This window comes from Dioszegia hungarica, assembly GCF_025882075.1.
Source record: "Dioszegia hungarica strain PDD-24b-2 chromosome Unknown MKK02contig_8, whole genome shotgun sequence".
NCBI classification, from domain to species: domain Eukaryota; kingdom Fungi; phylum Basidiomycota; class Tremellomycetes; order Tremellales; family Bulleribasidiaceae; genus Dioszegia; species Dioszegia hungarica.
Window position 1 is genome coordinate 5,162,924 of NW_026515770.1, and position 25,170 is coordinate 5,188,093.

The 25,170-nt window shown below is 56.5% G+C and overlaps 9 protein-coding genes across 9 annotated transcripts; 6 read left to right on the forward strand and 3 right to left on the reverse strand.

Moving 5' to 3' along the window:
• Positions 1-95: 95 nt before the first annotated feature.
• Positions 96-2,641, forward strand: MKK02DRAFT_25127 (Pre-mRNA-splicing ATP-dependent RNA helicase PRP28; the record flags this gene model as incomplete). Its single annotated transcript, XM_053086990.1, has 6 exons — positions 96-164; positions 217-397; positions 578-1,067; positions 1,110-1,411; positions 1,462-2,325; positions 2,373-2,641. The coding sequence occupies 6 exons, from the start codon at positions 96-98 to the stop codon at positions 2,639-2,641; spliced, it is 2,175 nt and encodes a 724-aa protein (XP_052946807.1).
• Positions 2,642-2,971: 330 nt separating this feature from the next.
• On the forward strand, positions 2,972-4,254 carry MKK02DRAFT_45741 (putative tubulin folding cofactor C; the record flags this gene model as incomplete). Its single annotated transcript, XM_053093588.1, has 6 exons — positions 2,972-3,029; positions 3,141-3,250; positions 3,310-3,816; positions 3,867-3,983; positions 4,036-4,183; positions 4,244-4,254. The coding sequence occupies 6 exons, from the start codon at positions 2,972-2,974 to the stop codon at positions 4,252-4,254; spliced, it is 951 nt and encodes a 316-aa protein (XP_052946808.1).
• Positions 4,255-4,345: 91 nt separating this feature from the next.
• Positions 4,346-6,612, reverse strand: MKK02DRAFT_34085 (6-phosphofructo-2-kinase-domain-containing protein; the record flags this gene model as incomplete). The annotated part of the gene is made up of 12 exons (XM_053088849.1): positions 4,346-4,365; positions 4,414-4,882; positions 4,935-5,020; positions 5,067-5,191; positions 5,246-5,346; positions 5,395-5,568; positions 5,621-5,694; positions 5,761-5,911; positions 5,958-6,025; positions 6,082-6,270; positions 6,321-6,470; positions 6,531-6,612. 12 exons carry the CDS (start codon positions 6,610-6,612, stop codon positions 4,346-4,348), a joined length of 1,689 nt encoding a protein of 562 aa, XP_052946809.1.
• A 341-nt stretch (positions 6,613-6,953) lies between these two features.
• On the forward strand, positions 6,954-8,068 carry MKK02DRAFT_45743 (uncharacterized protein; the record flags this gene model as incomplete). Its single annotated transcript, XM_053093589.1, has 5 exons — positions 6,954-7,136; positions 7,186-7,329; positions 7,379-7,620; positions 7,708-7,822; positions 7,889-8,068. 5 exons carry the CDS (start codon positions 6,954-6,956, stop codon positions 8,066-8,068), a joined length of 864 nt encoding a protein of 287 aa, XP_052946810.1.
• Positions 8,069-8,168: 100 nt separating this feature from the next.
• On the reverse strand, positions 8,169-10,302 carry MKK02DRAFT_45744 (eukaryotic translation initiation factor 3 62 kda subunit; the record flags this gene model as incomplete). The annotated part of the gene is made up of 7 exons (XM_053093590.1): positions 8,169-8,379; positions 8,435-8,698; positions 8,753-8,885; positions 8,933-9,282; positions 9,326-9,527; positions 9,574-9,914; positions 9,998-10,302. 7 exons carry the CDS (start codon positions 10,300-10,302, stop codon positions 8,169-8,171), a joined length of 1,806 nt encoding a protein of 601 aa, XP_052946811.1.
• Positions 10,303-10,638: 336 nt separating this feature from the next.
• On the forward strand, positions 10,639-12,401 carry MKK02DRAFT_34088 (putative transcription regulatory protein component of chromatin remodeling complexes; the record flags this gene model as incomplete). Its single annotated transcript, XM_053088850.1, has 9 exons — positions 10,639-10,651; positions 10,706-10,903; positions 10,954-11,024; positions 11,072-11,194; positions 11,241-11,441; positions 11,506-11,629; positions 11,669-11,763; positions 11,814-12,052; positions 12,101-12,401. 9 exons carry the CDS (start codon positions 10,639-10,641, stop codon positions 12,399-12,401), a joined length of 1,365 nt encoding a protein of 454 aa, XP_052946812.1.
• A 517-nt stretch (positions 12,402-12,918) lies between these two features.
• On the reverse strand, positions 12,919-14,739 carry MKK02DRAFT_45746 (uncharacterized protein; the record flags this gene model as incomplete). Its single annotated transcript, XM_053093591.1, has 7 exons — positions 12,919-13,463; positions 13,555-13,834; positions 13,896-14,129; positions 14,177-14,214; positions 14,286-14,357; positions 14,420-14,447; positions 14,497-14,739. The coding sequence occupies 7 exons, from the start codon at positions 14,737-14,739 to the stop codon at positions 12,919-12,921; spliced, it is 1,440 nt and encodes a 479-aa protein (XP_052946813.1).
• Positions 14,740-15,404: 665 nt separating this feature from the next.
• Positions 15,405-20,923, forward strand: MKK02DRAFT_25524 (uncharacterized protein; the record flags this gene model as incomplete). The annotated part of the gene is given in 20 exon segments (XM_053087055.1): positions 15,405-15,436; positions 15,491-15,513; positions 15,559-15,681; positions 15,737-15,865; positions 15,915-15,941; positions 15,989-16,003; positions 16,049-16,178; positions 16,223-16,367; positions 16,417-16,489; positions 16,516-17,240; positions 17,285-17,339; positions 17,390-17,406; positions 17,453-17,912; positions 17,927-18,464; positions 18,498-18,670; positions 18,704-20,307; positions 20,360-20,472; positions 20,524-20,610; positions 20,657-20,762; positions 20,810-20,923. 20 exon segments carry the CDS (start codon positions 15,405-15,407, stop codon positions 20,921-20,923), a joined length of 4,689 nt encoding a protein of 1,562 aa, XP_052946814.1.
• Positions 20,924-22,721: 1,798 nt separating this feature from the next.
• On the forward strand, positions 22,722-24,738 carry MKK02DRAFT_37363 (kinase-like domain-containing protein; the record flags this gene model as incomplete). The annotated part of the gene is made up of 10 exons (XM_053089630.1): positions 22,722-23,126; positions 23,171-23,312; positions 23,359-23,539; positions 23,594-23,760; positions 23,811-23,899; positions 23,959-24,097; positions 24,142-24,304; positions 24,361-24,501; positions 24,566-24,647; positions 24,709-24,738. 10 exons carry the CDS (start codon positions 22,722-22,724, stop codon positions 24,736-24,738), a joined length of 1,539 nt encoding a protein of 512 aa, XP_052946815.1.
• Positions 24,739-25,170: the final 432 nt, after the last annotated feature.

Below are 25,170 nucleotides of genomic sequence, written 5' to 3' on the forward strand. Positions count from 1 at the left end.
TCTGACTTGTACGTATTGCCACCCAATTCTCTTGCTGCTTTCTCGCTTTGCCCTTCACCCTCTTCCACGACTCTCACGCATACGGCACAGACAAGATGGCCGGCCCTCTCTCAGTAGACGAGATCCTCGCGAAGCAGCGTGCCGAAAAAGAAGCAGCGGCCAAGGTGAGCTCCTTCTCCCTCAATTCTCCCAGCAATCACAACTGACATCCTGCAGCCCAAATTCTTGACCAAGGCCGAGCGTCAGAAGATTGCTCTCGAAAAGCGGAATGCGGAGGTGCAGGAGGATCTGGCGAAGGCAGACGCGGAAAAGCAGACACGTGCGGAGTTTGACCGTGCGGCCGAGGAGGAGAGGAGGAGGACGGCCGAGGCGGGACGGTATGGGAATGGCGGTGGCGGTGGATATGGGGGACATGGGCAGAATGGGGGCGGGCAGTGTGAGCTGATTGCATGCTACTCAGTGAAGAGGGCACCAGCTGACTCTGCAGATGATAGGCAGGCACAGAATGGCGGCTATGGTCAAAACGGGGGATACCAGAGGCAGGACAACCGGTTTGGCCAGGGACAAGGACAGCAAGGACAGGGGCAGCAGGGGGGGTATGGCGGGCCGCAGAACGGTTATGGAGGTGGAGGGAACCAGAACTTCCGAGGTCAACCATCAAGCGGCCCATCTGGTCCAGGCGGTCCGAACGGCGCGCCAAGTGGTCCTCGCGGTTTGGCCCCACCTAGCGGTCCTCGCGGCTCCACCTCTTCCCCTGCGCCGACCAACGGCTCTACATCCAACTCGCCCTCTCGTCCCAGCCAGCCCGGAGACCTCGCTCCGCTATCCGACCTGGAGTTGACGACCATCCGAGCGAGACATCTGGGGCAAAAGATCGACCAAAAGAAACCGAGATTGCGGAAAGAGGGGAACAAGAAATTTGTCTTTGATTGGAAGGCGGACGAGGACACAAGCGGACATAATCCAAATATGGTGCTGGATGCGAAGGGGCTCGGTCCGGGCGGTGTCATGCTGGGAGGGAACCTGGCGGGATATGATGGAGCGAGCAAGGATGGGATACCAGACAAGTGCGTCATTACTTTCTGTCTGTAGGTCAAGCTGATGTTCAGGCATGCTGATGCGTTGGAGCGGAGACGTGCTGGACGAGGAACGACGGATGAGCGGCATTGGTCTGACAAGCCGCTGGATGAGATGAAGGACCGGGACTGGCGTATCTTCCGAGAAGACTTTTCGATTCAGGCGCGAGGAGGATCCATACCTCTACCTCTGCGTTCATGGCGCGAGTCGACTATCCCAGCGACGATCCTGGACGTCATTGACGAGGTCGGATACACGGAGCCCAGTCCTATTCAGCGGCAAGCTATTCCTATCGGAATGCAGAATCGGGATTTGATCGGTATTGCCAAAACAGGTCAGTTGGCCGGCCTAACATCCTTGCGAAGCTGAAGCTGATACCTGTAGGTTCCGGTAAAACCGCCGCCTTCGTCATCCCCATGTTAGCGTACATCGGTCACCTCGGACAGCTCACCGACGAAAATCGCCATCTCGGCCCTTACGCTCTCATTCTCGCCCCTACTCGTGAATTGGCACAACAGATTGAATCTGAAACAGCCAAATTCGCCGTCCGGATGGGCTACACCTCCGTCTCCATCATCGGTGGTCGGTCCGTCGAGGAACAGCAGTTTGCCCTGCGGAACGGCGCGGAGATCATCATCGCCACCCCCGGTCGACTCAAGGACATGATTGACAAGAGCATGATTGTGCTCTCGCAGTGCCGGTATGTGGTCATGGACGAGGCGGACCGGATGGTGGATTTGGGATTCGAGGCGGATCTCAACTTCATCCTGGACGCTATGCCGGCGACGCTGGCCAAGCCGGAGGATGTCGATGAGAAGGCGTTGTTGGAGTTCCAGGGATGGAGAGTGACGACGCTCTTCTCGGCGACTATGCCTCCTGCGGTAGACCGCTTGGCGCGGAAGTACCTGAGGAAGCCCGCGACGGTGACGATCGGTATTGCCGGTGAGGCGGTCGATACCGTCGAGCACCGAGTGGAGTTCATTGAGGGTGAAGAAAAGAGGAAGGCAAGGTTGATTGAGATCTTGAGGACGATCGGTCTCCCACCGCCCATGATTGTCTTTGTCGGGCAAAAGAGGACCGCCGACGTCGTCGTCAAGTATGTCCAGCAAGCGGGGCTGTCGGCTATCAGTCTGCACTCCGACAAATCGCAGGCTCAGCGAGAGGCGTCTCTGCAGGCGATCCGAGATGGAGAGGTCTCGGTGTTGGTGGCGACGGATATCGCGGGTCGGGGTATCGATGTGCCAGATGGTGAGTATCTCCACCTACACCTTCAAAGATATAGCTAACGAAGGCAGTGTCGCTCGTGATTAACTGGGCTATGGCAGACTCTATCGAGCGATGGGTCCATCGTGTCGGTCGTACCGGTCGAGCCGGGAAACGCGGTCTCTCCATCACCTTCCTCAGCAACAGCGACGACGAGGTCATGTATGATCTCAAGCAGGAGATCTCCAAGTCACCGCTGTCGATCATGAACCCCGAACTGGCGAGGCATGATGCGGCCAAGCAGAGGATCACAAAGGAGATGAAGCGGAAGAGGGACGAGGAGGGGGCGGGGGATGATTGAGAGGGAAAAGGTCAGTCCATACCCATTCCTTCACGCGCGTGCTTTGGCTGACGAGTCAGAAGTCTCACGAGCTTCTCTCGACTTGCCGACTCAGGGATGATGGATCTCGCGGCATACATAGGGGATGTATAAATCTAGCTAGGAATCGGTGCAGACCTCAGTGTGCGCAGTGATGGGGTTTTGTGAAGAGAGCTACAGGCGCAAAGAGCTAGGGCCAAATTCAATCCCTGCGCGTGTTTCAGAAATTGTCGTCGATCTGACGGCCAAGACGCCTCTCCACCTGTTGCACTACACCCACCACACCCTCTCTGCCCATCTCTGACGCTCGCTATGACGTCCACAGCCGTCTCTGCAGATTTCCACAGCACCTTTCAAGCCGATAAGCGAGGTAAGTAGGACCAAACGCAGGAGACCGACCCGTAACGCCTCCTCGCGTCTCGCGCTCTCCAGTGGCTTGGCTAGCGGCTGACGAGTCTAAACATCCTATCGCTATTCGAAGCCACTCCTCCTTCGCTCACGGACATCACCACCCGTCTTCACGCTCTTCGAGCGGGACTGAATGAAAATCTGGCGTTTCTCCCTGCGTACGATAGGCGGAGCTGTGAGCTGGTCAGCTATGATTCCCTGTCCGCCTTTCTGGGCCAAAGAAATGGAGTAGCTGACCTTAGCAGCAGCTGAAAGAGCTCGAGTCGAAGCTATCGCAACTCAGGTCTAAGGACAAGCCGAAGTCACGGTTCGCATTCTCAGCCGGGAAATCGAAAGCGGCGCCGGTCAAGGCAGAAGGGGAGGCACCGACTCCCGGTTCTTCGGCATCGGCACCGTCAGCTCCTACACCTAAACAGTCCACTCTGCCGGTATCAGCAAACGCAGCTACGGCTGCCGGTCCCGTTCATGTTATCTCGAATCTCTCCAGTCAGCTCGTGCGAGCCCCCTCGGACGTCGAAGGTGGATACACAATTACCCTCGAGTCGCTCTCGTCCTGTATAATTGATCTTCGACCGCCTCCGCAAACCTCAGGAACCAGCGGAAGGAACGCCACTCCTCCCTCGACAGCGCAAGCAACGTCAATCCATGCCAAGAGCCTTCGGCGGTGCGTGCTGCTCGTACCCGTGATGGAAGGGAGTGCAATCATGGAAGGCCTGGAAGACTGCTTGGTCATTCTTGGAGCGCAGCAGGTCCGTTGATAGGTACCCATGACCGTTGCACAACAGCTGACTTGTTGCAGTTCCGTATACATTCTTCTCGAAGTACGACTATCCTCCTCCACGTACCCTCAACGCCTATCATCGAACACTGCTCGGCGCTCGCTTTTGGGCCTTACCCGTTGTTCCTGCAACAACCAGTGAGTTCCCTCATAATCTCGCTTGTCCTGATCCGAGAGCTCATCCGAGCAGGAATATACCAGCAAGCATCACGATGTGCAGGACTTTGATTGGGTCCGGGAAGGCAAATCTCCAAATTGGGCCGTGCTAGACCCTTCCAATGAGGCCTTTGCGGAGCGAGACGCCGAAGCGATCAGCGGTCTGGGAGATGGGGATGGCGGTGATCTTGAGCAGATAATACAGCGTCTGCTGCATCAAAGACAGGAAACTCTACAACCAGATGCATCTTGAGCCGGCCTATACAGTTACCAAATCTACCCCATTTTTCGCAATCTTTCGCGTGCCGCCTTATCCCCCCTCATATCCTGTAGTCAAGCAGGGCCTAGATCTGAATGATGCTCACTATCGCTGTCAGCTTTCCCGCCCATCGACCTGCGACGGACAACTCACTAGCCCTCCCATCGCGCTTCTGCCCAGTCGCCTCTCCTTCCTGCTCATCAAACAAGTCCTCCCGCGCCTCTTCCGCCTCCTCCCTAACAACCTCTGGCGGGGCCGACGCCGTCCCCCTGCCCCCCTCCAGACTCTTCATCTTCTCCAACCCCAACCCCATACCGGCCGACATCCTCTTCTTCCTCTCTTTATCCATATCCTGCTCATCCCTCGCCTCGCGCTCCATGTCCATCGCGTCCGCCGCAAAGTTGACACCCGACTCGGCAGGGATCCGGCCTTTGCCCGTGGTGGCTTCTGCAAAGTTCTCGTATAGGTTTCCGCCGGCCAGGTCGCCTCTGCCTTCGCCGGACCAGAAGTGGAAGGCGCGAGACACGACGCCGTAGGATGCGGGAGTGACTTCGACGAGGTCGCCCCGGGCGATCTCGACTGCGGGCACTTCGTTGGGCGGGAGGCCGACAAGGTAGGCGAGCTGCGGATTCAGCTTTGGCCAACAGGAATTCTCCGGGCGAGCGTCAGCTCACGAGACAACGAATAACAGAGGCGTGTCCAATGATGAGCAGGTCCTCTTGACATCGCTCGAGCTCGAAGATAATAGGCTCAACCCGGACTGATGGTCAGCTCGGACTAGATCGGGTCACAGCGTTACAGCTCACCAGATAGATCGTGGTACGATTCCGCTCGAGGCGCGCGGTGAGCATATGGATCGGCCAAGAACCGCTCCCACTCATCAGGGTACCGCTCTTTCGCCTCTTGCGTACTCAGACCATCCCATACACCACTGTTGCCATCAGCTTTCGCATTGATGATAATTGCGCAGCTGTAGTTCACATACGGGTTGATCTCGCTCATGATGGGTTTCTGAACCACCTTGTACCCTGAATGGACAAAAGGCCAGGCGGTATGGTACGCTCGCCTTCTTGCCGATGTCCAGACCTGCGACGTGAGCTGTGTGTGTCCGCGTCAACGCAGCACTCAGCTCACAATCAACGGGTTCTCCTCACTCTCTCCACCAACCTCGCTCTTTCGCCGCCTCTCAGCGCGAACAGCCTTCCGACGAGCCATGACGGCTGCTTTGAGCCGATCTGCGTATTCCCAACCTGCCGAAGAGAGGTCCGAGTCGGCCTTATAGGAGTGTTCGATCAAGCTTTGGCCGGACTGGTATATCAGCTGGGGCCTGCGAAAAGACCTCGCGAAATGGCTAGCTGACTCGTGCAAAGTAAATGGTTCGAGGGGAAGTATGTATGTTCATCAAGAAGAAACAGCATCGGGACTGCAGGTATCCTAACAAGTCAGCTATCTGGCACGACCAGGATACATCGGCATCGCGATCTGAATTTCATAACTCACCCTCAATCCGGTTGACCTCGATCCGCTCGCCGACATTCATGACCTTGATGAACGGTCCTTCTTCGGCCGTGACCTCTTCGTAGAAGACCTGCTGGTCGCGGATTCGGGACCAGTAGTCTGCGACCGCGCGGTCGGCATCCCAGCCTTGATACTGCGGGGTCAGCTTCGTCCCTCCCCTGATGTGTTTGTCTACTTACATCGGGTGAAGAAAGCTTGACGGAGCGGATATTGGCAGTGATGATGTCCTCCTTGTCGCACTGGGATTCTGGGCGGTCAGCATATGCAGCTCGTACTGGTCCGTCTTGAGAAGCGTGGACGTACCAAGGAAGATAACATGTACCCCTCGCTCCTCAAACCGGTCCCTCGTCTCCTTCCTCGACTTCATATTCCCATTATTCGCATCATAGATGACGACCTGCCCTCCCTGGACCTGGAAGTAGTCCCAGATCTCTTCTTCCAGATCCAGCTTGATCTTGCGCCGAAGCGTATTCGTTTCGTCCGTCCGTTCCGCTATGACTGTCAGCTACGGCTTCTCCCGCAAGGAGGGCCTACGAGCTCACTCTTATTCAACTTGAAGTAGTCTGCTGGGATATTCTCTGCTCCACCGAGGACCTTGCGACGATAGTCCCCCAATGAGTAGACGCGGGTCTTGACTCCGAGCCAGCGGAGATAACGTTCAAGCGCGCGGGAGATGTGCGTCTTGCCCCGAGCTAGAGGGGGTCAGCTAGAACTCTGTCATGCCGACGAGGCGTATCGAGGCGGAAGCTCACCTGGAAGACCAACCGTGACGATGAGGATGAGACCGGCGTGCCAGAGCCGACCGGACTGCGTGACGTAGAGAGGGGCCGCCATTGTGCGTTAATCGCTAGCTGTATGGGTCCTGGAGCTGTGAACGGGACGTTCAAGTGCAAGTCTCTTGTTTCCCTCAGATTCGTTTGTGAGCTCTATCTGGGAAGCTGTAGTAGCTATGGTGAAGGTCAAAGATCTACGATGGGATGTAAGAGGAGAGTGCGGAACGCAGGTGGCCGGTCAAAGGTCGACGGTCGGAGCGGTCCCGCTGCCCAGTGCCCCCGGAACCACATCATCGTGGGAAAGCCAATGTTCCACACCAAGACTGTCATGCATCATGGCCAGGCCAGCCAACTGGCCACCGGTGTCAGTATACCTTCAACTACTACATACACACATACCCAATGGCCCTTTCAGACAAAGACCAGCTCGCACGATGGCGACAGATCGGTGCCCGGCACTCTGAAAAAGTAGTCGAGCTAGCCCCCAAAGTCCTCAGCGCAGGCGCGGCGGGCGAGGATGAGTGGGCGGTCCGAGAGCAGCTGGCGTTCGCTGCGCTGGACATGGGGATGGTGGAATGGGCCACGGTGAGCCGATTTCTCTGATAGTGCTTGACAGAATGAGCTGATGGTTTAGGATCAGCTGAGAGCACTAGAGAGGCAGTTCCCCGACTCACCTAGAGTCGGGATATTAGCTGGGCTTCGATATGAGGCGCTCGGGCAGCCCGAGGAGGCGCGGAAAGTCTACGAGGCTATACTAGAGTTTGAAGAAACGAACACTGTCAGTTGTTAGGTCTTCGAAGATAGTCAAGTCCAGAGCTGACCGTCAGTCCGCACATCAACGCCTGATCGCCCTGTCTCTCCCACTCGGTCCCTCCCACTCTATCCCTCTACTCCTCACGTACCTCGACACGTACTATACCGACGCGCAGGGCTGGTCCCTGCTCGCGGACCTGTACTGCGAGCTGGGCTTGTATGCGCAGGGACTGACGGCGCTGGGCCATGTGTTGGTCGTTCAGGGCTGGGATGGGGGAGCTGTGTCACGTTCTGGAGGTGTGGCTTATACGATGGGGTGAGTATTCCGCCATCTCTCATGGGTCTACGTCAGCTAGATGGATCATCGCGATGTTTCTAGCGAACCCTTTAGCTGACCGTTTAGGGACTATCAGCTGGCGTTGAAATACTACCTCCGAGCAATAGAGATGGCGACCCCACCACCGGGTACAGCGGCCGACGGTCCGGCGAGCACGAGAGACTGGTGGGGCATCCGTCAGGTGAGCTAAGCTAGATATCATCTTCAGAGACGACCGTCCCTCACAGCCCAAGCTGACTTGTTACAGGCTGCGAAGCGTCTCCTGGATGATCCATCCGCTGCTACTTCATTACCGCCGAATCTCGTTGTCGGCCCAGAAAAGCTCAGGGCGCTGCTGGAACTCGCAACGGAGAGGATACTGAGCGCTGGAGGGTCTAGCTTGGACGTGAGGCGTACAGTATTAGGGGGACAAGACATAATTAGATAGCACTGCGTCGATACATGCGAGTGCCTTCGCCCAGCGAATCAGTGATATTTGAGCAAGATTGCATCGAGCAACAAGAACAAAAGTATGGCACAAGCAGACGCTATATCTCCATCTCGTCCACCTCCTCCGCCTCGTCCATATGCTCATCTTCCTCCTGCTCCGCCTGGTCCGCTACCGCCGGCTCTCCCGCCTTCTCTCCACTCGGCCCAGCGTCAGCCTCAGCCGCCTTGGCCCTCTTCCGCTTCGCCGCTTCTTGCTGTTGTCGCTTATGTCTGAGAACATGCGAGTCTGGCTCGAACCTCCCGACAAACCTGACCGAGTCAGCCAAGGTGCACACCCCCACGATCAATACCTAAAAGGACTTACACTTTCGTAGCGTGCAGGATATAACCCCCCGTCGCGCTCGTACTCATCATCGGATGAGTCCGACCCGGCAAGACCTGATATGTCCTAGACCAGCTCTCTGTGAGGTTGGCATTCAGGTACGACGGGTCATGACGGCAGAACTGGAGCGTTTCGGCGAGGACTTGGAGGTGTGGGGAGAAGATGGTGATGGTGCCGCTTCCGGCGAGGTAGGGTCCGAGACGGTTGAGAATGACTATTGGGTTGAGGTCGGTAGCGAGGATGAGGCTGATGATCAGTGCGTGCAGTGCTGACGGAGCTGAGAAGAATGGTGATGCTTACCCGTCCCAATTCCCAGAGTGAAGCTCCCGCCGCGTATTGTTCAACTCCTTCGTCTGGAACATGTGCTTCTTCTGCCTCGCGATCGTCTTGGACTCGGAGATCGAGGGCATGTCGACTTCTTCAGGCAGTGGTGCTACCATGTCAGCTTTTGTCTTTGCTTCCGACGCGATAGCTACTTACGCCGCTCATACTCCTCTGTCGCCTCCATCCAATTCAACCACTTGACGCACCCCAACTCCCTCGGCGAAAAGTTCATTACATTCAGCACGCCCCACGCCGGGGGACTGTCCGCTTCCGTAAACGTCATGATCCGCCCGTCACTCCCCATCCGCTCCAGCAAGGCGGCAGTGACGAGCCCGCCTGTATCGTCCACGACGAGGTATCGACCGCCCTCGCGGACGTGGGATAGAGTGAGAAGCTGGGAGAGGGTATCTTCCCGGAGGTTCAGGATACTTTGCGGGGATCGAGCAAAGTAGTGGTTGGTCATGTTATGGGCGGAGGGGGATATGGCGTGAATGGTTTGTTGATACCTGAATATCAGCTTGATCCCGGGCTTGATGGGGAAGGACCCACTTCTTCTCCTTTCGTTTCCTCCACTTCTCCTTGCTGAAATCCGTCTTCAGGCCGAATCGCTCATGTCGCGCAATCTGTGCCTTCATGATCTCGTCCGCTGACAGTCCCTGCTCCCTCATCGCCGCTATCTCCTCCTGCGTCAACAACTCCTGCTGGACCATATCGGTATCGTCGATAAACTCGTTTGTCTCGACAATATCGTCTACCCCATCAGTACATCCTCCTGCACTTGGTGATTGCATACTCACCAACGACAGCATCAACAACGTCACTCCTCTTCAGCGGTCTCAGCAAGTTCCGCCAGCCCGGGTTCCCCTTGTACAGTCCACCCGCAATCGCCTCCCTCTCTTTCCCCTTTTTGGCTGCCTTCTTCCCCTTTGCTTGTCCGAAAGCAGAAGGACCCTCCCCTCGATCCGTCATGATCCTCCCCGCGGTCTGTGCGGCTGTTTCAGCTCGCGCCCCGTGCTTTGCCAAAATGGCGGATGGGGCCGGGGCGGAGGTGTCGACGTAGATCTCATAGGTGATGTCGAAGTGAAGGCCGAGTAGGAGGCTGGCGGGGAAGGAGCCGAATTTGCCGAGGTTGACCAGGCTATATCGGATCAGCCTTGATGCAACCTTCGAGATCCGAGATGGCTCGAGCAGCAGGGCATCGAGGTGTGAGACTGAACTTACCCCGTCTCCGAAGCGACAACAGCCTTGACGCTGTCGCTCGGCAGCTTCAACAGCACGTTATCTCCTTTCTGAATCGTCGTCAGTCGGCGGAGCATCACTTCCGACATGGGCTCCAGGGAGGGATCATGTGGATCCAAGCGCTTCTTGGGTACTCTGGGCGCAGTTAGGGGAGCAGCAGGAGCCTCGGCGGCTGCGGGAGCTGTAGTCGACGGGCCGTCTGCCGCTGACTCGGATGCAGCGGGTGCTACAGCTGGAGCTGAGGCTTCGGGCGCAGGTGCCGCGGCTGGCGCTGCTGTAGGAGCCATGTCTGGGTGAGACTTGACGGTATGAGTGGGCAAGTGAGTGGGTGTGATAGCTAGGCTTGTGGCCAATTCTTGACCTAAATACAGTCAGAGAGGGGATTGGCGAGCCAAGCGAGATGAGGAATGGGAGAAAAGGGGGAAACCATTAAAAGTAGGTCCACCTTCCACAAGCTCAACTAAGCCATATTGTGACTATACTTCACCCTTTAACACCATCCACATCAGACATCCAGCATCATGGTCAGCTGACGCGTCCAAACCAGCGGCAGGCAGCAGCTGATAAATCAGGCAGCTAACATCTCAATCCAGCCGAGCTCCTCCTCGAGGGAGCTGACCAAAATGGAGCGCATAGGTTGGTCCACCTCCCAGCCACACGGCAGCATGGAGCTGTCAAACTGATCGTCAGGCGCTCACTCGCACATACACGGTCTCGGTCTAGATGCGAACCTGGAGCCCCGCCAGAATGCCCAGGGGATGATAGGCCAAGGCAAGGCGCGAAAGGCAGCAGGCGTGATTCTGCGGATGGTTCAAGAAGGGAGGATTGCGGGGAGGGCTATTCTCATGGCGGGTCCGCCGAGCTCAGGGAAGACTGCTATTGCTATGGGTGAGCTGGCATGCCCGGTACTGTATCGGACTCGAGAGCTCATATCACAGGTATGGCGCAGACCTTGGGAAGCGATGTTCCTTTCGTTATGCTCACTGCAAGCGAGGTGTTCTCATTAGAGGTTAGCTTACTGGCGTGGATACACCTGAGCACAGCTGAACCGTGCAGATCTCGAAAACAGAGTCCTTAACTCAGGCGTTCAGAAGATCTATCGGTGTGCGGATAAAGGAGGAAACCGAGTTGATTGAGGGAGAGGTGGTGGAGATTCAGGTGGATAGGAGTGTGACCGGGGTACGCTCTGCCTTGTGGTCTTGACAGGCTATAGCTTATGGTATAGGCTACGAAGACCGGCCGTCTGACCCTCAAAACAACAGATATGGAGACGGTATACGACCTCGGCTCGAAGATGATCGACCAGCTCCAGAAGGAGAAGGTGCTAGCTGGAGATGTGGTCAGCATAGATAAGGCGAGCGGGAGGATCTCCAAGTTGGGCCGGAGCTTTGGTCGGGCGAAAGACTATGATGCGATGGGCGCAGACGTGAGTTTTTTCATGGTCGCATGTCTGCTTGTGTCGGCTTGAGAGATCAAAGCTGACTCGTCAGACAAGATTCGTCGCATGTCCAGATGGAGAGCTGCAGGTCCGGAAAGAGGTGGTGCATACGGTGTCGCTGCATGAGATTGACGTGATCAACTCGAGGACGCAGGGGTTCCTTGCGCTCTTTGCAGGTGAGCTTACGATGCCTAACTAAGAAGCTGATGATCCAGGCGATACTGGAGAGATCAAGCCGGAACTTCGAGATCAGATCAACACCAAAGTAGCGGAATGGCGAGAAGAGGGCAAGGCAGAGATTGTCCCAGGGGTATATCAGACCTCGTTCCTGCTGTTCTCGTGAGACATGCTGATCGGCAGGTCCTGTTCATCGACGAAGTACACATGCTGGACATCGAGTGCTTCTCATTCCTCAACCGAGCGATGGAGGGAGAGCTCGCCCCGCTGGTGGTCATGGCCTCGAACCGCGGGATCACCAGAATAAGAGGCACAAAATACAAGTCTCCGCACGGTATACCAGTCGACCTGCTCGACCGGATGTTGATCATCAGTACTGGAATGTACAACGAGGCCGAGATGAGGGAGATTGTCAAGATCCGGTATGTCCCCCGTTTGCCTCCACACTCCGACCTGAGCTGACAATGTAGGGCGGACGAAGAAGACGTCAAGATCGCCGAACCAGCCCTCGACCTCATGGCGAATATGGCCACCCAAACATCCCTCCGCTACGCCCTCAACCTTATCGCTCCTTCCTCCCTCCTGGCGCTGAGGCGGAAAAGCCCGATGGTGGATATTCCGGATATCAAGGATGCGTATCAGTACTTCTCGGATGCGGTGCGGAGTACGGCGTATGCCAAGGAGATGGCGGGAATGATGTTTGGGGAAGAGGAGGAAGAAGGGGAAGGGGGGAGGGTGAATGGCGGGATGATGGTGGATCCGGTTGCGTGACGGATGATCATGATGTGCGCAGGTCGCCTGGCCGTCAAGCTATCCGGCCATTCCGAGCAACCTAGCGGCCGCTGACTGTCATTAGAGGGTTCTAAATGTGGATATAGACTTACGCATACTAACGCTCGTGTTGTGGAACGTGCTAGCAATATCTGAACATTAGACTCCCTTCATCCGCTCCGACGTGACGGCGGATAGAAAAGTCTCGCCACCGATCGTCAGGTCCAACAAGACCACGTACTCTAGCACCCCGCACAAGCCTCAGCCAAGACGGTTTCGCGCTTTCTCGGCGGGAGCTGATCAGTCCGAGCTTGAGCGCACGCAGATGCATCCACGGACAGCTCGTTTTCTCTTCCAACCTAAACGTGTATGTACAGCCCCTTTTGACAAATGGAAACAGCAAATCGATACTCTGAATTCAGCTCCTCAATTTCGCTGCTGTCATCAGCAATAGCCCCTCATATCGACCAACGGCCAAGCTACTTACAACTCTCTCGACATCGATATGAGGGATTGCCTAAGCAGACGCTGTGGCATCGCTCGACAGGGCGGACGTGGCCGTGGATGCGCTCACATTCGCAGTCGCAGTCGAGCAGTCTGACTTGATCGGGGCAAACTCGGACGGCTCATCCGGGTCGACACCGGGATGGTCTCGGCGGAAGTCCTCGGCCCACTGTGCGAGTTGATACTCTCTGCCCGGATGGAATTCGAAGTCAAAGAGGTTGCCACTCTCATTCTCGACGAGAGACAGTTCTTCATTCGCGTCGGTCTCGACAGTGAACAGAACGTCGTGGGCTGTGGTATTGTAGAATTTGACCTGGCTCTTCAGATGCTCACGTTCGGTCACCAGCCGCTGCCTCTCGGACCCAAGCCTGTTCCTTTCGGTGAGCAACATGGAGCCTGTGTCGGAGTCCTTTGTTTTCTCGTATGCCATCCACTTCTGTCCCCAGGCCTTGAAGTCCTCGTGGTTCTTCTCCAAAGGCTTCTTGTATCTCATGTCGATGAGGTCCTTGAAGAAGCCTGTGCTGGTGTCCGCGTGACAGAGACTTGTCAACTTGAAGCCTGGCATAGTCAGCCCTAGCCCAGAAGCAGTCTACCATCCCGCTATTCAGGTAATGGGGTCGCGAGAGAGCGGCCGCGGAATCCTACTTACTGTCGGTGCCCGTGTGCCGGTGGTACTCCGATGCGAGGCCCATCACGTTCGGCAGGTACTGCGTCGACATGCGCTCGATGGCACCCTCTTCATTGCAGTAAGGTTTGCCGTCCTTGTCCCTGAAGAGGTCTTGATCCGGGTGCGTGGCGGATTCTCCGTTCAAATGTCGGATGTCATCGCCGAGGTATCTGCCAAAGTCCCTGTCCTTCGCCACAAACGAGGCTCCGTACGCACCTTTCTGGCCGTGTTTGAATTGTGAGGAGATCTCCTCTCGAGCAGCCTGGGCTCATCAGCTAACTTTGCTCGACTTGAGCTCTCTCCATCGGTTACATCATACGCACCCAATGGATGAATTTCAGGATAGGGTCAACCAGTAGACCTTGCGCCTCAAGCTCCGCCTCTCGTTTGTCGATGGACTCGAAAAGTTCTCGGCCAGTCTGCTCACATCGCCAGGCCGAGCTGCACCCAACCATCGTTGGGAACTCCCATTTCCCCTGCGATTCGAGTTCCATCCTCTCGTCGTTCGCCCGCTTGGCCGAGTAAACACCGAAGTTGGTAAGGCATGCGTCGTCGCCCTGATCGTCAGTGTTGCCAGATGATACAGAAAAAGAGTCAGGCTGACTTTGTATTCCTTCCCCGGCTTCCGCAGGTTGTGTAGCCCTATATGGCTTAGCAGGATGATGGCTCCTCAAGTAATCTCAATCCAATGGGGCAGCAGGAGCACAACTCACCAATGGCGTGCCGTATGTGCTCGAGCCTGCATTTGGTCTGGTAGCTACGGTCTGCAGCGTACTGGATGCTGTCTGCGGACGGGTCAGCTCGATCGTCCGTCATCTCGTGTTACAAGCTTGACAATCGAGCTCACTTCCGGACGAGTTGGGGGCGTAGGAATCCTAGTGCGTGAGCGAGATGCCGGACAGACATATGCGTCAGGATACATACTTGGATCAGGGCCCTGATACCCTCGCGCGATGCCTTCAAGTTGCCGAGAAACTCGTCCTCCGGCTCTCGCATGGGTGAGTACATGGCCGAGGCGAGGTGCGCCACACCCATCTGTTGTTCGGGGGACATTCTCGCGTACATCTCCGGAGTCAACTTGCCCAAGAACTCCTCGATCGAAGCGATCTGGTTCGATCTGGTCTGGGTAGACGCCGAGGAAGCCGTCGACCGGCGGGAGGGGGCCATTGTGTAAGGCTTGTCGAGCCTCGACGCTGGACCGCCGGGCATCGTCTGTACAGCGGTAGCCATCCTGGGAAGCTCAGTCAGAAACGAGGTACTGGATGAGGTGTGTGCAGGATTAGGTCAGAACCTCAGGTGGTGAGTATGTGGTGAGTGGCAGGGGTGAGTTGGAGGAAAGGAGGAAGGTGAGTGGGGGGGATTGTACAAGTACGAAAGCAGAATGAGAGGGGGGCGGTGGCGGGCTTTTATAGGCACGTCACCCCTCTCTGCGCAGGCCAGACAGGTCATCTGAAGGGATGTCCTGATACGCGGGGCTGCTCAAAGGATGCCTAACGCCGGCGCATAGTGCCACATGTGGCAGGACGGCAGCTACAGCTGTCTGAAAGTGGCGGATGTCCGCCACATACAAATATTTGTTGACGAGCTATTCGCCACCGTCAATGTCTGCGGGGCCCCGATACCGCTCTGTGCTCAGACATCTGCATCTCAGGCTCTGAGCCATCTTAAACCAGTCTTCACGCTTCGCGGATGACCTTGATGCGTCCGCAGATACTGCTCGACTAGCCCTCTGGGCACTGCAGTCTGAGCCGGCAGCGTCTACTCTCCCGGCATATGCTTGCCAGTCTTGATTCGTATAGAGGCCCTTGACCCCAGACGACCCATACGGAAGGATGGCGGGCGGTAACATCAAGGTGGTGGTACGGTGAGCCCGGCAGGCGCGTAAGCAGTACATCTGGCCTCTGACTGACTCTCGTAGATGTCGGCCTCTCAATTCCCGAGGTGCATCAGACGCTCGAAATACACAGGGGGCGCAAAGCTGATCAGTAGAACTGACGAGGGGTGCGAAGGGGTTGATCCGGATGGAGGGGTCTCAGACCATCATTGACCCACCAGAGCAAGCCGAGTCTAGCAGATCAGCGGGCAAGAAGCCTATGGTTTTCTCATTCGGTAAGCTCAGTCGACTTCGGCGGGTAAGGGGAAAGAACAAGGCTGATATAGGCAGATAAGTCATACTGGTCTGCCGGAGCTCGCGACGAGCCTAACTATGCTAGTCAGAGCACGCTGTATGATGATCTCGGAGTCGAGCTGCTGGACCATAGCTTTGATGGCTTCAATACTTGTATCTTTGCCTGTGAGTAGAGCTCCTGGCTGACTGAGCAGTACCAGAGCTGATAAGCTAGATGGGCAGACTGGCAGCGGCAAGAGTTGTAGGTCTTCCTGCTTTGATCCCCCTATGGCAACGGCTAATCTGTAGACTCCATGATGGGCTGTTAGTACGCTCTGCTAGTTTACAACCGGGAAATGCTGAGGACAGATGGTGCGGACAAGGGGATCATCCCCCTCACAACCGCGGAGCTTTTCAACCGAGTCGAGACCCGGACGAAGGAAACGCCAAATCTGTCGTACACTGTCGAGGTATCCTACATTGAGATCTACAACGAGAAGTACGCCATACGTTCTGCTTAGTAGGAAAGCTGCTGATGAGCAGGGTTCGAGACCTACTGAATCCGCGGAATAAGGGGAACTTGCGCGTCCGAGAACATCCGTCTTTGGGGCCGTACGTGGAGGATCTGAGCCGGCTGGTGGTGGAGGACTATGGGCAAATGATGACTCTGATGGATGAGGGGAACAAGGTGAGCCTATCGACCCCGCTGTTTCTAGCTGTATTGAGCTGATAGTCAGGCTCGGACCGTCGCCTCCACAAACATGAATGAGACGTCATCTCGAAGTCACGCTGTCTTCACCGTTATCGCAAGTCTACTTTTTATCACTTAGTAATAGGGCTGACCTCTCAGTTGACTCAAAAACGGCATGATCCACAAACGAATATGGTGGGCGAGAAAGTTTCCAAGATCTCGCTCGTCGATCTCGCTGGATCCGAACGACAAGCATCTACCGGCGCGACCGGCACCCGACTCAAGGAAGGAGCGAATATCAACAAATCCCTCACTACCCTAGGAAAGGTCATCGCTGCGCTTGCCTCCGCCAGCTCGGACAAAAGGAAGCGGAAGGACGATCATGTCCCATACCGAGACTCAGTCCTTACCTGGCTATTGAAGGAATCGCTCGGCGGCAACTCGAAAACAGCCATGATCGCTGCGATCTCACCGGCGGACTACGAGGAGACCCTCTCGACTCTGCGCTACGCTGACGCAGCGAAGAAGATCAAGACCCACGCGGTGGTCAATGAGGACCCGAACGCCAAGCTCATCCGGGAGCTGAAGGAGGAGCTGGATACGCTTCGCTCGCGCATATCAGCGGGGATGTCTGAGGAGGCGGCGTACGACCCCAGTGTGCCGCTGGATCAGCAGATGGTGACGTTCCGTACGAAGGATGGGGAGGTGCGGAAGGTGTCCAAGCTGGAGTTGCAGGATCAGCTGCAGGCGAGCGAGAAGTTGATGGAAGGGTTGAATCAGACGTGGGAAGAGAAGATGGAGCAGACGAGGGCCATACATACGGAAAGAGAGAAAGCGCTGGAGGAGATGGGCATCAGCATTGATAAGGACGTAAGTACGCATCTGGTATTGACGGAAGATCGCTGACATGTCAGATGGTCGGCGTGCACGCTCCCCAAAAGCACCCATCTCTGGTCAACCTCAACGAGGGTGAGTTGCGATTCCGTTGAGTCGTCTAGCGAACTTAGCTGACCTTGTAGACCCATTGATGTCGGAGGTTCGTGCCTTCGCACTCCATACCGGCTTCTCAGCTGAAGTCACAGTGCCTTGTCTATCAGCTCAAGCCTGGACCGACCGTCGCCGGCAGTCCCGATACCGCCTTAGCTCAGATTCGCCTCTCAGGCTCTCATATCCTCCCGGAGCACTGCACATTCACCAACAACGCCGGTACCGTATCCGTCACTGCCGTCGAGGATGCTCGGATCTTCGTCAATGGCAAGCGCATCCCCGCCAACTCGCCGGTCAAGCTACTCAATGGCTTCCGAGTCATCCTAGGCGACTTTCACGTCTTCCGATTCAACGATCCAGCTACAGTCCGGAAGGAGCGGGAACAAATGGCGACGTCTACGAGCATGGAGGGGATCAGCGGGGAGCTGACTCGGTCTGATACCCCTTCTTTGGCGGCTGGGGAGATGATGGACTGGAATGCAGCCCGGAGGGAAATGGCGGATATCGAAAAGATGGGGGATCAGGATCTGGACAAGCTCTTTGACGACATCGCAAGTCTTCTGCCTAAGCCATACTTTTGGTGAAGCTGACCGTTCAGATAAAGGTCAGAACGCTACGCGGAAAGCGGCCAGAAAGCCGCGCCGACATCCTCGGTGATATGGAGTCCCGCCAGATGACCCCATCGCAGACGGAGGAAACGCTCGATACCCTCGGCAACCCGTGGGCTGGCGCGATGGACACGACCGTGACTTCGCTGAGTATCGGGACTCCCCAGAAGCCCGATTTCGCCGAGGTCGAGCCCACCGTCATTGAGGCTGGGGCGGAATACGGGAGAGCGCCGAGTCAAAGTGCGGAAGACTCAGCTCTGGAGCAGCAGCACTTGACGAAGCAGCTCAAGACGCTCGCGCAGGAAGTGAAGCGGATACGCTCGCAAGCTGCCAAAGCGAGAGCGCTGGAGCACGTCAGCGTGGAGCCGAGCAACTGGACTGCGAGGGAGCTGAGACTCGTCAAGGGGGCTGTGAAGCAGTGGAGGCGGTTAAGGGGATACGTAATAGCCGAGCAGATACTATGTGGGGCAGTCAGTCTACGAGAAGCAAATGTCATATCGTAAGTCCGGGGAAGTTGCTGAGCTGAAGGTAGTACCCAGATGGACAAGCGAGCCTCATACAACTTTCTTGTATCAGGTGACGCGATACCCACCTCATCGCTGGACGGACTGAGCGGTGTTGTGGAGTTTGAGGATGTTTCCAGCGCGGGCGGAGCGGAAGATGGGGCCCGGTTGATGGTCAAGGTGGTCGACAGGAACGCAACAGGTATGTTCTAGCCAAGATGGAGCTGACAACCAGCTGTGTATGCCTGGGACTCGGCTCGCTTCACCTCGCAGCTCACCCGCATGAAGCAAGTCAACGCACATAGCGGTAAACCGGGCTACTCGCAGCACTTCAAAGTCGACGAGCCATTTGCGGACCGCCCGGCCCCCACCTTCTCCTTCATCGGTGCCGCCCGAATACCCCTTCGCCTCCTTACCAACCGCATATCCTCTACAATCAACGTCCCAATCCTGTGTCCGTACACCGCCGAAGCGATCGGATCTTGTCGGGTCGACTTTCGCCTTCCCACCCGCGCAGAGTCAACGTCTGGTCTAACCACCCCAGACTCGCTCGCTGGTCCTCTCCTGGATCCGATCGTTCCAGGAGAGAGGCTGACCATATCCCTCACGGTCGACGGCATCCGGGGCCTATCATCATCGGACTTCGCCTCCGTTCACGCTCAGACCCGCCTGACGAGTCTGCTGGGCGACAGCATCGCCTCGGAGGACACCTTCGCCTCCATGCCGGTCGACCTGAATAAGTCCTCCCTCACCAGCCTGTCTCTCAGGAAGACCATCTCAACCATCATTTCCCCGGCCATCCTGCGTCATCTACAAACGGAGACCGCCAGTATCGACTTTTTCGCCACGGTTACGCCCGAGTACCTGGATCGTCTGGAACGTTGGGACCGCCGGCGGGAGATGTCCGCGCCCTCGTCCGTACCTGATACACCGTCAAAACTCCGTCCAGATGGCCGGCTGGGGATGCGGCGGAACGAGACGGACTTTATCGGCCCGGAACACCACGACATACTCGCCTCGGTTGAGATCCTCGAGATGTCCATGAGCGGTGAATACGTCCCCGCTGATGTCGTCGACGATACATTCCAGCTCCATCAGGGCCTGCAGCGGCGAATCGGGATCAAGCTCCATCATACATCCGGTCATGCCCTACCTTGGACGCGGTTCAGTCACGTCAGCATCAGCGATATCCGCGTCCTGGCTAAAGGCGTCGCCGAGAGCGTCAGCCAGCCTGAGGTGGAGCTGAAGATAGCGGCGGAGCTGGACTTTGCGAAAGATGGGACGTCAACCCTGGTCGGTACGGGAACGTGGGACACCGCCTCCCATGATGCGGTCCAGCTCAATCGCAAGACAGCGACGGACCAGCAGATCCTTGTTCGGCTCGTCCTCATGGTCGATGTCGAGAATCTCGACGAGCCGGCTACACTCTCACTCGACCTCCCCATCCGGGTTCTCGATCGGGATGCCCGCCGGTCCAGCTTTAAGTTCTGGTCAACCGCCAAAGCCTACCCCTCCCTCACTGCCATCTTTGTCATCTGCCTAACTCCACCTCTCGCTCAATCGGCCTCAGACCTCTGGCGTCTGGACACCGCGCGGAAGCATGTCCCCGGCGAAGAGGTGCTGGCGGACTGGAAGCCGAGGAGTCTGAGCTTGCTGGAAGATCACGAGAGGCTCAAGGGGACGGCGAGGCGGATGGGAGATGTTCAGGCTACTAAGGCTGTTCTGGAACAGGTTGGCGAAGTGGGTCTGAAATCAGAGGAGAGAGATGAGGCGGAGCAGGAAGCGATGCTGAGGAGATGTGTCGGGCTGTGGGAGGTGGCGATGCAGCAGCGTGTACAGGTGAGCTCGCGCACCACGATGTCGGCCTTGACTGCAGCTGATGACATGGCAGATTGACCTCAAGCGCGATAGCCCGGAGGAAACGGAAGTCGCACGCAAGCTGAGGAAGCTCCTCCCTGATCTGCAGACCAAGCTGGTCCCAAGTATCACTAGAATACCCAAATCGTAAGCGCTGACCTCTGAGCACGGCTAGCGTGAGCAAGCTGACAGCCATAGGGACAGCTGTATCAAGGCGGGCATGCTCATGATTCTGCGGGACTCTCAGACCAATTCCTGGGACAAGTTGACGTTCGCTCTGCGAAGGTAGGTTGTTTCCCGTACTGCATATCTGCCTATGCTGACCAACCAGGCCCTATCTGTACATCCACCCCTCGACCGCACATCGCGAAATCCAGATCATCAACCTCACCCAGGCCCGAGCGGTACCCAGCCCGGACGTCGAGCAACTACTTGAGGTGAGTCATACCGTCCGTGCCAGAGTTGTGAGCTCACCTCCTCTCAGCGCCGCTTCGCGTTCACCATCTTTACCCCGACCAATTCGTTCATCCTCCAAGCCCCGAATCAGAAGGAGATGAGCGAGTGGATATCCGTCATTTCGGCCACAAGTGAAGCATGACTGTACATATAATCGCCGTTGTATATATCTCGCATCGCTATGCTTCATCCATCCCATCTAATAGACATGCATGCTCTTCCACTGTGGTTGCGGCTATCAGCTGCCACGAATGCGCGGTGCCACACCCGTTGTCGCCGACAAAAGGCAGCTGCGGACCGGGCCGGTGCACGAGCCCCTTGCGTGCCCCTTTCCCCTTCGTGACTCCGCGATATGCCCTACAGCTGACCGTATGATATCAGTCAAAGGATACGAGTAGCAGAGGTTTGAGCTTCAGCTCAGCTTGCAGATACTTACTCGCGAAGATGCCGAGGGGATCTTGGATGAAGGGGAAGAGCGGGACTTTGGGGGTTCCGAGTAAACAGGGTTGCCGAGGGGGTTTGAGCATGGTGTGTGTGAGAAGCTACAGGGGCTTTTAGTGCTCCCTCCCTTGGGTAATCGTGTATCAAGGGGGTCACGCAGTGCATCATTGTACTCTACCTTCGTCCTGCTGTTACCGTGACCTGCTCTGTACATAGCGTCCTGTAGCAAGACACCCGACGGCAGAAGCAGACTCGCAGCTATCAAAATCGGCATCGAACCCACTCCACCCTATCAGAATCGGCCGCGCCTTGCCCTTCATCCCTCACTTTTCATACTCCTATTCTACTTCATATCAACAGCGAGAGCGGCACCGACGACGCCGACGGACTGTGCGTAGTTGGATCGCCCCCCAGTCAGCTTGATGAGCCACTATCCTAGCCCAAGTCATAATCCCCTACACCCACCAGCCATTTCGCAACCCACCCATAACGCCGATTCCGAGATTGACAACACCCAGCCCGCCTATCCACAAGGTAGGGTCTACAGCAATCCCAGCCCTAGCGTGGCCGGTCAACACTCCTACGCTTACGCCGACGCGCGTACCTATAGCAGCGGAAGCGGCAGCTCGGTCGCCCACAATCGACCGGGATCATCCTCGCGAGCTCCACCTCACCTCACACTCGCCCCCGTTTACCCCAGTCAGCAGTCTCATCTCCCTCCCAGCTCCTTCCCTCATCCATCACCCTCGTACCTCTCCCCTCTACCTCAACAGCAGAGCCCCTACGGCGCGTACTACCCCAGTACCGCCTCGACATCTGCCTCGTCGGCGTCAGCGCGGGAAAAACACCGCCCAAGTCCGCTCCTTCCCCCTCCCTCACGCCCCTTATCGTCGGGATATTCGACGTACGATCCAAACGGTCCTCCTCCAACCGCAAGCGGATCTCATCCTTCCTACTACCACTACGTCTCCCCACCTGCCCTATCTCCTTATACGCCAGGTTTCCTGCACCCATCGCATCCGCTATCGTCCTCAACTTCGTCTTCTGTCGGTATCGAACGTGCCCTCCGTAGCCCTCATCCTCCCCTCACCGCCGGCCTCTCGGCGCCTCACCTCTGGCCCCCTCCACTTCCAGCGGACCGCTCGCAGCTACCCTACCCCCAAGCACTCGCCCGGCCCTTCCACTCGTCACCGCTGACTGAGCTCACGTCGGTCCCGGCTCCCAATCGCATCAGCCCAATCACGCTGCAACAGCCTTTACTACAATCACAACCGCATCTCTACGCGCAATCCCCTCGTCTGCCTTTCCCCTTCCCATATCCCGCTCACCTGCAAGCATCGACCTCGAATAACCTCCCCAACTTCTCTCAGGTCGCACACGGCGGGAACCAACTCCCGGCCATCCAAACGGGACAGTCACCCCCAGTGAACATTCCTCCTCCCCTTCGCTTCAATTACTCGGCATCCCCACCGACCTACCCCATCAACCCCCAAACCACCATGCCGCGCACAATGCAAACAGCACGGCGACCCGCCAACTATGTCGCGACGCCCACCTCTACCGTCCAGACCGTCTCATCTACATCCGGCAGCAGACGGAAAAGCGGTGCGTCAGCCTCGGGCAAGGGGATGGGGTGGACGATGGAGCAGACCTATGACTCTACGGGCGCAAGGAAGGAGATCATCGTCATTGAGGACTCCAATACTCCAGACCATATCCCGAGGAAAAGGACGCGGGCCATGGCCGCGGCCGAGGCGGCTGCGGAAGAGGCGGACAAGCAGACCAGCAGCAAAGTCAATGGAAGTGTCGCGAGCAGTGTAGCGGCTGGAGGGAGCGGGAAGAAGAGGAAAATTGCCGAGAGCAGCGAGACAGCAGCCTCAAAGAAGGCAAAGGCAAAAGCAGCAGTGAGTCTGACCCGCTATTATTATGATTTTGAGCTGATCGGTAGACATCGCAATCCTCATATGCCGCTCCGGTTGTCCAGGCTAAGGCACCCGCTCCGGTCCAAGCACCTGCCGGAACCCATCCACCATGGGACGATGCCGAGGGCCACTATATCGTCAAGCCCGACGATGTGATTGGTGGCAGATGTGAGCTTTGTTCATCGCTTTGATGCCGACTGAGCTGACAATCCAGACAAGATCGTCCGACTACTTGGCCAAGGTACCTTCGGCAAGGTCGTCGAGGCCCGGCACATTGAGTCCCGCCGCAAAGTAGCCATCAAGATCATCCGCGCCGTGCAGAAATACCGGGATGCCAGCAAGATCGAGATCAGGGTATTGGAGACCCTAAGAAAGCATGATGCGAGGAATGACAAGTGAGTCCAATTGACGGCTCTGAGGCAAGAGAGGGCCGGGCTGACCGAACATAGCAAATGTATCCATCTCGAAGAGTACTTTGACTTCCGGAGTCACCCCTGCCTGGTGTCCGAGCTGTACGGGATGAGCGTCTTCGACTTTCTCAAGCAGAATGGGTTCCAACCATTCCCGGAGAAGCACATCCAGGACTTTGCAAAGAGTCTGCTGAGGAGCGTGCAATGTAAGTCTCGACTCCTACCTCATCTCGTCATGGTCCGCTGATGCAAGCAGTCCTTCACCAATTGAAGTTGGTTCACACAGATCTCAAGCCGGAAAACATTTTGCTGGTGGGGAATGACGCGATCCAAATAGGTGACCGAGTGAGTTAGGCTTCGCAAATTGCGTGAGGAGTCGTCAGATCTGCAGCTGATCAATCTAGACCAAGAATGCCAAAACAAAGCGGATACTGAGAAATACCGACATCCGGCTCATCGACTTCGGTTCGGCGACCTTCGAGGACGAGTATCACTCCTCGGTCGTATCGACACGGCATTACCGAGCACCTGAGATCATATTGGGTAAGTCCAAAGAGAGATGATAGGAGTTTCAGCTGATATGTCAGGCATGAACTGGTCCTATCCCTGCGATATCTACTCGATCGGCTGCATCCTTGTCGAGTTCTTCACTGGTGATGCGCTGTTCCAGACGCACGACAATCTCGAACATCTCGCCATGATGGAGGTGGTCATGGGCAAGATGTCAACAAGGATGGTTGACAAGGGAAAGTGAATTTTGACGGCTTCTTCACGATCATGCTGGGAACGCAAGCTGATGTACATAGGCAAAAGAAACCCGAGTTCTTCCGCGGGAACAAGGTCGACTACCCAAATCCGAGCGTGTCGAAGTCCAGTCGGCGCTTCGTCAAAGGCTTGAAGAGTCTCAAGGACATTATTGCGCCAAATTCGCAGCACAACAAGTTGTTGTGAGTATTAAGCCATGGCCAGCTTCGAGTCCACGTTCGGTGGAGCATAAGCTGACTCTCTCAGCCTGGACCTTATCGTGCGGATGCTAGACTTTGACCCTGAAATGCGCATAACAGTCTCTCAAGCTCTGAATCATCCCTACATCGTGAGTGTCGGATCGCCAAGGAGTACGGCAGGCATCTACGAGCTTGAGCTGATCATTGCAGCGCGCTCACATCCCCGACCCTGAGCCATGACAGAAGGCGAACGAAGCCAAAAACGAGTAGAGGGAAGAAAAGCAATGTCTGGGGAATATCTGAAATCTGTATAGAAGAGAGAGGCACAATTTACTATAGCTCGAACGTGATCGATGTCATCTATGTAACGAACTGCTCCAGGTCGTCAGCGCGCGGACCCGCCGTTGCTCGACCTCTCCGTCGCGTCAAGGCAGAACGACGTCAGAAATCGAATCTGGCCAGTAAGCGGTTGCTGGCACGTGCGACTCCTTGATGCGAGCACGCAGCGCGGTGTACCGCGTTTGAGCTTGATGCGTGTGATGGGCAGGCTGAGATCGTGGATTTGCGACCTAGGAACCCCCTGAAACCCACTTGTTTCAGGTGCCCTCTAAGGTTAACTTTCAGGTCCCATCACGCCAAAGGGATACCTGCAACGGACACGTGTGATGCGCT